The following is a 10,210-nucleotide window of genomic DNA, read 5'->3' on the forward strand; positions in this document are numbered from 1 at the left end:
CTTGGGTTTTTTTTTGCCTCCGCCTGCCAGGCAACACTCAGGGCGAAACACGTCGTTACGTAGCGGACGAGATTAGGCGTCTCGGTTCTCGCGACAGTTGGATTTGAAAACGGGCGGCTTCCTCGCGCGGAGCAGAAGAGACGGGAAGGAAAGCAGCGTCTTTAAAAACAGAGTGAGTGGAAATGTCTCCGTGTAACACGATGATTTCCTCAATGTTATGATTAAAGAAGATGTGACGTCTCTCTGGGAAACTTAATCCCACACGACTCTCGTCAGTTCCGTAGTTTTCCTGCTGTTCTCTCGAGGCTGAGCTCCGGTTCTCTCTGAGGAGACACCGGAGACTAACGAGCTGTTTGTATCATGGATGGATGGATGGATAGATAGAGATACTTTATTCCTGTTAGTGTCGGAGCTTCTGCGGCTGTTTGACTGACTGTGTGTTTTCACTCTTGTTTTCCACAGGGGGGAAAATGACCGCTGACAGTGAAATGGAGATTAAAGAGGCGTTTCAACGCGCTCAGAAAGGCCACAACAACAAGGCCAAGCTGGTGGCCAGCCTGAAGAGCCGATACAACAAGGTGAGGCCCGGTGTTCATGGGAAGCTGTTTGTTTATAACCAGACGTGCTAACAGACTCACAGTGACAATTCAAATCTATAGCTTGCATTAGGTCACACACATAGGCTTTTATTAGCAGTAACTGAGCTTTAATAGAGGCATTATAGGTTACACACAATAATGAATAGCTGTTAACGGACACTGAGGACATTTGTATTATTTACAACTGTGTTTACTCTTTTAGAAAGTTGTCATTAGCTGCAACATTTACTCGATGTATCAATTATTCCATCGACAGAGAAAATAAGTCATCAAATCCCCCACATGTCTGAAGATTAGCTTCTTTTCTTCCTCCTGTCATACTTCACATAAACTGAATCTCTCCTGGTTTCATGTTGCTGATCGGGCATTAAAGACATCGAAAAAGGCTATGTGAAATTATTCTGAGGATTTTCACTGCTTTCTGAAGTTTTATAGAGAAAACTATGAAGTTATTAATCAAGGATAAGAATCCTTTCCTATACAGCAGCCTCCACTCATTTGTGTCCACAGGAGTTACAGTTGTGTGTGTATGTGTTGACCCTTAATAAGTCGATAAGTAAGTGTTTCTAAATGTGCAAATAAATACGGGGACCTAAAGTAAAGTGTTACCAGAGTCATTTTGTAGGTGTGGTTGTATGTTTTCTTTATCTTGGTTTTCACCCCTTATTGTCTGTTATTAACAACTTCCTCCGTCTCGTCCTCCAGCTTGAGGATAAGACCCTGTTCCATGAGGAGTTTGTCCACTACTTGAAGTACGCCATGATTGTCTACAAGCGTGAACCTACCGTTGAAAATGTCATCGAGTTTGTCGCAAGGTTCGCCACAAGTTTCCAGTCTCTACCTAAAACAGAGGAGGAGGAGCAGGAGGATGAGGAGGAAGAGGAAGAAGCCGAGGAGGATCATCCATTTCTGAGTTTCATCTTCAACTTCCTGTTAGAGGTATAAACATTTTTACACAAGTGAATGCATGAAAAATTCTTAAGGCACTGTTTGTTCTTTGCTATATGACGATCCATGTCCACAACCATACACTTAATGTCTTCCTCTTTCTCCCCAATCCTTGCTCGTCCTTTCCTTTCCTGTCTTTGTAGTCTCATAAAGCCAGTAGCCATGCTGTGCGTTTCCGCGTGTGCCAGCTGATCAACAAATTGCTTGGCAGTATGGCAGAGAATGCCCAGATTGATGATGACCTCTTTGATCACATCCACCAAGCCATGCTGATTCGTGTCACCGACAAGTTCCCCAACGTGAGGATCCAGGCTGCTTTGGCCATGACGCGTCTGCAGCAGCCAAAAGATCCTGAATGTCCAACCATCAACGGTTTGTTTTTTCCCTTCATGTTATAATTTGGAAATTGTGTGTTTGAACCCAAATATCACAGTCTGTTCTGCTATTGCCAAAATACTTCTTTGGGACTTTCGGGTATCTTTGCCATTGGCTCTCTAAAGTCTACTGCTCTGTTTCTTTCCTCTTTCCAGCATATATGTTGATTCTGGACAATGATAGTAACGCTGAGGTGCGACGTGCTGTCCTGTCCTGCATTGCGATGTCCCCACGGACCCTCCCCAAAGTACTCAAACGTACCCGGGACATCAAAGAGAATGTCCGCAAGCTAGCCTACCAGGTAGCCACACATGCATCACATTTTTCAGTATGAATACATTCACTCTCATGCTAAGTACAACAGACAACAACATAATTAAGTGTTTTTAATTTGGCCAAACACTTGCTCTTTTTTTATATTATGAATTAAGGTTTGTTCTAACATTTCTGCTTGTGTGTGTCTAAGGTTCTAGCTGATAAGGTTCACATCAAAGCTTTGACTATTGCACAGAGAGTTACTCTTCTGCAGCAGGGACTCCATGACTCATCAGGTAATTGTAATTCTGTATATGTGTGTGATATGTAAAAAAAAAAAAAAAAAAATTAATAAAAAAGAATTGTTATTTGCACTTACTTTATTGTAATACTTCAAATAGTGCTGCTAGTAATACTTATTTTAAGTATCAACAATTCTGCTATTATTTCTTTGAATCTGATCTCTTATGTCAAGAAGCTGTTTAAAGTTAGTCCAAGGTCTTTAAATATATTTTGTTGGCATATTTAGGAAAAATTACCTAAATGTTTGTTGATCATAAAACATCTTGCTGTATTAATGTGTCTGGCTGGATGTGTTCAATATAGAAGGGGTGAGGGAAGTGGTTTGTGCTCGTTTGCTGCCGGCCTGGCTGCTTCGGCTCGATGGTAACGTCATCGACCTGCTGCACAAGCTGGATGTGGAGAACTGCTCCCAAACAGCTCTGGATACTCTAAGAGCCATCTTCAATGGCAAACCTACTGAAGAACTGCTGCAGGACAGAGTTCAGCTCGACAACAGGTACACTGACACGCTTCAAACTCTGTCTCTTATGAGATATGACTGATTAAACTGAGGCTGAAGATCAAGCATGTGTGTTTTTAATAGGAGGCTGATCCCAGTGGACTCTCTGACCTGTGAGAATGTGCTCTACTGGAGAGCTCTGTGTGAATTCATCAATGCCAAAGGAGATGAAGGTGATGAAATACTGGAGCAAGTGTTAGCAGACGCTGCCACTTACGCCGACTACCTCCATGGGTGAGAGAAATGATTGATTCACAGGATTACTCTCAGTTTTCCTGCTGTGAGCTGTATAATTTGCTCTTTCTGCAGTGCAAACTGTGGAAGCAGAGAATTGATCAGTAACAACAGCTTCTTTATTCTTGTAGGTAAAGCAGCTATAATCAATACTTTTAGAATAATCTTGTAGTTAATGGCAAACATCTGAGAATAATGTGAATCCTGAGTATGCAGTTCCCATCTACCTGATATATCTTGGTGAATTTGACCTTCTTGTCCACAGCAGTGAAAGACTGTTAATATATATATAGACACAGATATTTCCCTCATCCCTCCAAGGCTAAAAACAGAGTGAATGGAGAGTAGTTGCCAGGTGGCCATGTGTAAAAAAGCAACTCTGCGAATAGCAGCATACAACATACCTGGATATAATATTTATTGTCTTTAAAATATTAGTTCTTGCAATAACCACTGAATGACTTTCAAACTCTGCCCCAAGACTCAATTATCATCCTTCCTTTGCATTGCTTTACTCTGCCTAATTTTATCACCACTGTTGTGCTTTGTAAATAAATGAACTGTATTAGAGCAGCATGCTTAACATTTTGTCTTCAAAAGTAAGTGACCAGTTGCAGGTTTGTATGAATAAATCAGGGGCTGGCTGATACAGTTGTGTGTGGGGATTGCTTGTTGCTAGTGCAAGTACAGGGCTTAGCTACTCATGTGTTGTATTTTATATGATTGTGTTTTCTGAGCTTTACCACTGTCGCTCGGGTCTCTGAGAGCAGTGTGAATATTGTCTTGGCCGTCATTGAGAGTGTCGCTGATTAATATCTAATCTGACTGTTCTCTGAGGGCTGCTGTTTGACTCATGACTCTGTGGTAGATATCTGAGGGCAGTGCCCGTGCTGTCGGAGGAGCAGAGGGCCGACTTCAATCAGCTGGAGCTGGTCATGACCAAAGAGTTTGTCTCTCAGCAGCTCATCCATCTCATCGGGTGTCTGGACACAAACGAGGAGGGCGGCAGGTAAGATGAGGGTCAGGTTTGTTTAGCTTTTATAGCTCTATACGGCTAAACGCAGTAGTAGAGACGTAGCCTTTTGAAGGTCATTTTGTTTGGTAACAGATAGTGTCGGTAATTTTGAAGATTTAGTGTTTATTTTAATTTTCTCTGACAATCACCTTTCAGGGCAAACAAGTTAATTTTGTCAGATTTCCCAACTATAATTATCACCTTGTTTTGGTGTCATTCATCAGATTTTTTGTCTGTCTCTTTAGGAAGCGTGTGTTGGCTGTTCTGCAGGAGATGTTGGCTCTTCCACAGACCCCCTCCTCTCTGGTCTCCCTGCTCACTGAGAAACTCCTCACCCTCCTCTCTGATGACCACAGACGTATACAGATTGTAAGTTAGAATAAATCTTACTTTCAAATAGGAACTTTCTCCAGCAGTCATTTTTCACTCTATCCAGACTGAACTTCATTTATTGATGCCCTTTGTGAATTCACTTGACAGAAACATTAGGCAGAAATACAAATATAAAGCGGAAATTATTAATCAGTGTTTCCAGATGGACACGCTTTGGGGGAGGATTCCGTTGATGGATGCACAAATTAAACTGTCCTTTGCTACTAGAGATGTTTTGTTTGAGATGTCATTAACCACATTTTCCATTATTCAGCGAGGGCATCATTCCCACTGAGATTAATGTTTAAATGGCTTTGTGTTGCACAGGTTGCAGAAATCATCTCTGATGTGAGGGAGCCCATCATGGAGGCCAGTCAACCAGTGGACAAGAATGAGTGCCGCCGGCAGCAGGTCCAGGTGGGCAACACTTTGCCAACTGAAAGCAGCCAGAGGCAGTTAGATTCTCTAATGCCCTCCAATTTCAGGATGGATGAAAACATGATATATTGGCACAGAACTAGTTGTAATTTTGTAGAAAAATGTCATTATTACAAAGAGACAAAGAGTATGGAAATTTACCAAAGAAAATTAGAAAGTATACAATATTTATAGGTGTATATAATACATTGTACCTCTGTACTGACATCCAAATACATTAAATCTAGGTTACTTATTTATAATTTCCATTAACATTCATCTACACTCTTCTGAGCTCTGTTTATATTCCTTCCTTGTCTGTGTCTATTTGTTCATTCTGTTGTACCTCCATCTGGCAGATGGTTTGCATGTGTTAACAAGTGGGTTGGAAGGTGCAAATCATGTACGCCATTCTGATTTTTGCCTTTGGGTATTCTAGTTCATTAGGTTTCCTTCTTTATCAGTTTTCTTCACCACATTTCTTCACCGTATTTGACCTCAATGACTGGTGGCCAAGGAACAGAATTCGCCACAGAGTTTAGTCATTAATGTCAATGTATTGACTATCTCTATCTTTGAACAAGCATCTAAAGTATGTATTATTATTATTATTATGGAGACTAAACAGCTGCAGAGGAAGTGAAACCTACCCCAGGTGTTTTAACTTCTCTTTTTCAGCGAGTAAAAGTAAAGTTCTCTCTTGAGAGTTGTAACCTGGCCCAGAACCTCAGCTGTTGTTGTTTTTCCTGTTAGTGGAGGTCTCAACAGTCAAAAATCCTCTGGAGTGCATTTCAGCCAATTAATGATTCCCCACCTCTCTTCCCCCCCCCTCCCATCCAGCTGGCAGAGGTGAAGGTGCGTATCCTGGAGGCCAAACAAACCCTGGAGGACTGTATCAGTGCCCAGGAGTTCAGCCGCGCTGCAGAGCTGAAAGACTCCATCACAGAGCTGGAGAACCACAGGAACCAGATCCACCAGGAAATCGCAGAGATCAACCAGCCAGCTGACAAAGAGATCCGCTCTGAGAAGGTTAATATCCACACAGGCAGCACGATTCTTTGTCTGTCCATTTTATTAAAACTAGATAGAGATTTTCCAGGAAAAGTCTTGAAAATGTGTTTTTTTGTTTTCTGTGTTTCAGAATGATCCAGATTCTCTTCTGAGATGTTTAACTATGTGTGCTGAGCTGCTGAAGCAGATGACCATTAAGACTCGGATTGGTCCAACCATAAGTGCCCTAATGTCCTCACTGGTATATTCACACCCCTCATTATATTTGTCACTTGAGTTTCCATAGATTTTCAGTTCACAAACTCCAACTGAACCTTTTAGAAACCAGTAGTATCAGACCCAAGCTACTACCCATACTTTTGGTTTGCATATACTGTTTTGTCTGCCAATGACAAGTGGCCAGTTTCAGTTATAGCTAGAATGAGAGATGAGAGTCTGAGTGTCTCCCAGATAGAATCTACAGACAGATGCGGTACCTTGATTTTAGTTAGGCCATGCCGTGCACAGATTGAGGCCATGTGCAACTCTTTCAATGCTCTTCTCAGAGAAGATGAAACTATAAATTAAAGGTGAGATTTTTAAAGGCTCACAAGAAAACCAGAGTGAATCCTCAGGCAAATCAGAAAAGCAAGCTTCAAAATAACTGAAACCCTGGGGCAATCTGAAAAGGTGAAATTGGGGTGAATTCATTTTATTTTGCAGTTGCTCAAATGTAGGAAACATGTCACTCCCTATATGATGATTAAGGAGAATAGGTGGCTGTGATAAATCAGGAGGCCATCTCATATAGTTATGTCTGATGCCAAATGTAGTAACATTTACTGAATTTTGACAGGAGTGTAAATTATGACCATTAGAGGTCAAAGCTGAGCCTTAAACTCTTGAGGATGACAAACCAAATCAGACCTTTAATTCATGCGTGATTTGTTAATTGTTTTACACGTTATGAAACCAGTGAATCAATATGTCTCTCTGTGTCAGGTCCTGCCCAGCATAGCAAATGCTCACCCTGCTGTCCGCAACATGGCCGTGGTGTGTCTGGGAACATGCACTCTGCACAGCAAGGAGCTGGCCAAAGCTCACATGGTCCTGCTGCTCCAGGTGACACTACACTACAAATGTTAAATCAATCAGAAATGATTGACAGTAAATGAATCCCAAAGTGTTTTCACATTTAAATCCCCAGTTGTATCCGCCTGTGATGATAGATTCTGTTTTAATTGCTGAAGCTTTGAGATTTTAGCTGCTGAGACGTTTATATCAGCTCAAGAGAGAAGATTTAAATTTATTTTGCAAATTTAAAATGTACACAGTCAACTCAACAGCAACATCAGTACCCTCGAGATAACCAGTCATCCACAGATCTGATCTTTTTCTGTTACTCTGCTCAACTTTTCTACTGCCAGTATTTAAAGTGTATTTGTTTCTTTTCCAGATTGCCCAGCTGGACGAGGTAAAGATCCGTATCAGTGCTCTGCGGGCCATCATCGACCTGTTGCTGCTGTTCGGCTTCCAGCTGCTCTCTGAAACAGCTGCCACTCAGACTGCCCCGCCCTCCCAGTCTCCTGACAGACAGGAAGAGGACACACCCGCGGTGGCTGAGGAGAAGGCAGAGGACACTGCGCAGAGTATCCTTGTGATGCTCTCAGAGTTCTTGGACAGTGAGGTGAGCTGTTTCATGAGCCTGACTACGTATTCACACATTTTGGATGTAAAGTGTTAAAGTATTATTGAGGTTTGTGTTTGTTCCACATTTTCAGGTGTCTGACCTGCGTACAGAAACAGCAGAAGGCCTGGCCAAGCTCATGTACACTGGCCGCATCTCCAGTGCTAAGATGTTGTCACGTCTGGTGTTGCTGTGGTACAATCCTGTCACTGAGGACGACACCCGCCTGCGACACTGCCTCGGCATCTTCTTCCAACTCTACGCCCGCGAGAGCAGGTCACACATGTTCTCATATACCAGCAAACTATGAGCTATGTGGTTAATTTATTAAACTGTGTATTTCCCTCTTATTATTATAATCATGACTTGTCTGTAGGGAGTGATTCGTTATGCAATACAAACTAATAAGGTGGTGGTCTTTGTGGTGCATTAGGGTCCACCAGGAGGTTGTGGAGGAGAGTTTCCTTCCAACAGTTCGGACTCTGATGAATGCTCCGGCCACCTCTCCTCTTGCTGAGGTGGATATGAACAACGTGGTCGAGTTGCTTGTGGAGCTGACTCGACCAAGTGCACTTATTAAACCTTCAACCAAAACAGAGGTGGGAAACATCCTCTGAGACGAATGTGTTATTTAATAGTAGCCTGTTCTTTTATTGATTCACTCAGCTGTCATCCCAGAAATGTATATTCACTTCTCCAGCACAGATGAAATCTGCAAATTGCATGTGTCACTTCACAATGAAAACTAGTTGAATTTATTGGTTGTTTGTCTTCAGGAGGTGTGTGTCCATGACTACTTGGCAGTGCGTATGTGTGGAGAGATGCTGAAGGACCCTACAGCCCCTGAAGTTCGTCTTTATGCTAAGACTCTCAGTAACCTGGAGCTCAGCAGAGACGAGACCGTCAGGAAAGACCTGCAGTCGCTGCTGCAGCAGCTTGTACAGGTAGACACAAACATCCAGTTAAAACAGTCTCATATACTTATGTTTATCTATGTTCCTAGTATTTGTATTATCAATTAGATATTAAGATATTTTCTCCGTTAGAAAATAGTGAAAGATTTAGACCATCTGTGTAAAATCCCAAAATACTCAGTTTACTGTTGCATAAAACAGGAATCCTCACAATTCAAAAGATGGAATGTGTGAATGTTTGGTATTTTTTGCTTGAATAAAAACAAAGTTAATCAATTATCAAAACAGATGCCATTAACTCTTCTGAAATAGATTACTTGATTAGATGAGGCCTTTATGTGCATGTGTGTCTGTTGAATAAAATCATATGTCATCTTTCTGATGTCCTTCTCTTCAGGTGGTGAAGGATCGTGTGTGTCTCAGAGCTCTGGAAAAGATGTTTAATCAGCTTGTGGACTCAAGAGAACAGGCCGAGCTCCTCAGCGCCAGCGCACTTCAACCAGTGGATGTCAATGCAGATGGTACATTAAGTGACAATCAGTATAAAAGAGCACCCGACGCCCCGCTGAGCAGCCATAAACAATGTTGTCATCTCAGAGTCTCTCTAACTAGATTTACCATAGTTTGTGACAACTCCTCTGGGAAAAGGATTAGGTCTTAATAGCAGAATGTTTCCAAGCGGATTAAAACATGTCTGACTCCATCCTGCTCGGTGTCTGTCAGGATAAGAACACAGCGAGCAGAGAGGAACAACTAAATATGAATTTCTCTTTCCACAGAGGCTGCAACAGAAGATCCATCTAAATCTGCCAAGAGAGGAAAAAGAGGTAATGCAGGTTGTGTATACGCATCCATAACTGCAGCTGTGTATTTTTAGATTTCTTCTCGTCTACCTGAGAGAAAGCGTTGAGTCAGCGCTGCGGGGTAACCGGAGTGTTTGTGTACACAGGTCAGAGGAAAGTCTGCGCAGCTAAAGGAGGCAGAAAGACGAGCAGGAGGGCTGAGTCGTCAGAGGAGAGGTGAGGCTCCTTTCATTATTCCCATCCGTGTTTCAGGAAACATGATGACTGAGGCCATCACACATGATGAACATTACTTAATCTAATATCCCACATTTAACCTGTTCTTTGTTTTGGCTGCAGTGATGGAGAAAACGTTCCAGAGTCAGTTTCCCTGATGCGCCCGTCACGGAGGGCCAAAACCGCAGCTCTGGAGAAAACAAAGCTGGATCTCAACACCCTCATCAACCAGGAGGCTAATGTTTCATAGAGTCAGGCTATAAACAGTTAATGCAGAAAGAATAACCACAATATGTTGCTTTTAACCAGTTAACTTCACCAATGCCTTTCTAATGTTAACATAGTGAAACTGATGTCAGTAACTTTCATTTTCAAGTTTTGCCATTTTAATTGTAAAAGTGAAATATATCAATAAAGCTTGTTCTTTTCATCATCACAACCTGATTAGTGGTGCCTGACTTTTAGGATTCTGTGTTTACACTTCTCAAAGTAAAATCTATGGGCTGAGTCAAATCAATATGAACCACAACAGTAAGTTATGGGTAAATAAACATTTCTTAAGGTGGCAGAGAGTGGACACTAG

At 42.0% G+C, this 10,210-nt stretch overlaps 1 protein-coding gene across 1 annotated transcript; it reads left to right on the forward strand.

Annotated features, from left to right (window-relative positions):
• Positions 1 to 36: 36 nt before the first annotated feature.
• Positions 37 to 10,066, forward strand: ncapg (non-SMC condensin I complex, subunit G). Its single transcript, XM_020100364.2, has 22 exons — positions 37 to 172; positions 463 to 578; positions 1,305 to 1,538; positions 1,691 to 1,919; positions 2,078 to 2,223; positions 2,389 to 2,473; positions 2,784 to 2,976; positions 3,064 to 3,213; positions 4,082 to 4,222; positions 4,474 to 4,597; positions 4,928 to 5,017; positions 5,858 to 6,046; positions 6,159 to 6,269; positions 7,010 to 7,129; positions 7,464 to 7,694; positions 7,789 to 7,970; positions 8,128 to 8,293; positions 8,471 to 8,638; positions 9,006 to 9,129; positions 9,388 to 9,435; positions 9,558 to 9,627; positions 9,751 to 10,066. Exons 2-22 carry the CDS (start codon positions 471 to 473, stop codon positions 9,875 to 9,877), a joined length of 3,036 nt encoding a protein of 1,011 aa, XP_019955923.1. The 5' UTR covers positions 37 to 172; positions 463 to 470; the 3' UTR covers positions 9,878 to 10,066.
• Positions 10,067 to 10,210: the final 144 nt, after the last annotated feature.

This window comes from Paralichthys olivaceus, chromosome 8 (genome assembly GCF_024713975.1).
Source record: "Paralichthys olivaceus isolate ysfri-2021 chromosome 8, ASM2471397v2, whole genome shotgun sequence".
Taxonomy (NCBI): Eukaryota; Metazoa; Chordata; class Actinopteri; order Pleuronectiformes; family Paralichthyidae; genus Paralichthys; species Paralichthys olivaceus.

Bases quoted from the DNA above. Each gene is read 5' to 3' on its own strand.
- ncapg (XM_020100364.2), top strand. From the start codon at position 471: ATGACCGCTGACAGTGAAATGGAGATTAAAGAGGCGTTTCAACGCGCT. The intron at 6,047-6,158 runs GTTAATATCCAC...TCTGTGTTTCAG, and splicing joins AAGAGATCCGCTCTGAGAAG to AATGATCCAGATTCTCTTCT. The intron at 7,695-7,788 runs GTGAGCTGTTTC...CCACATTTTCAG, and splicing joins CAGAGTTCTTGGACAGTGAG to GTGTCTGACCTGCGTACAGA.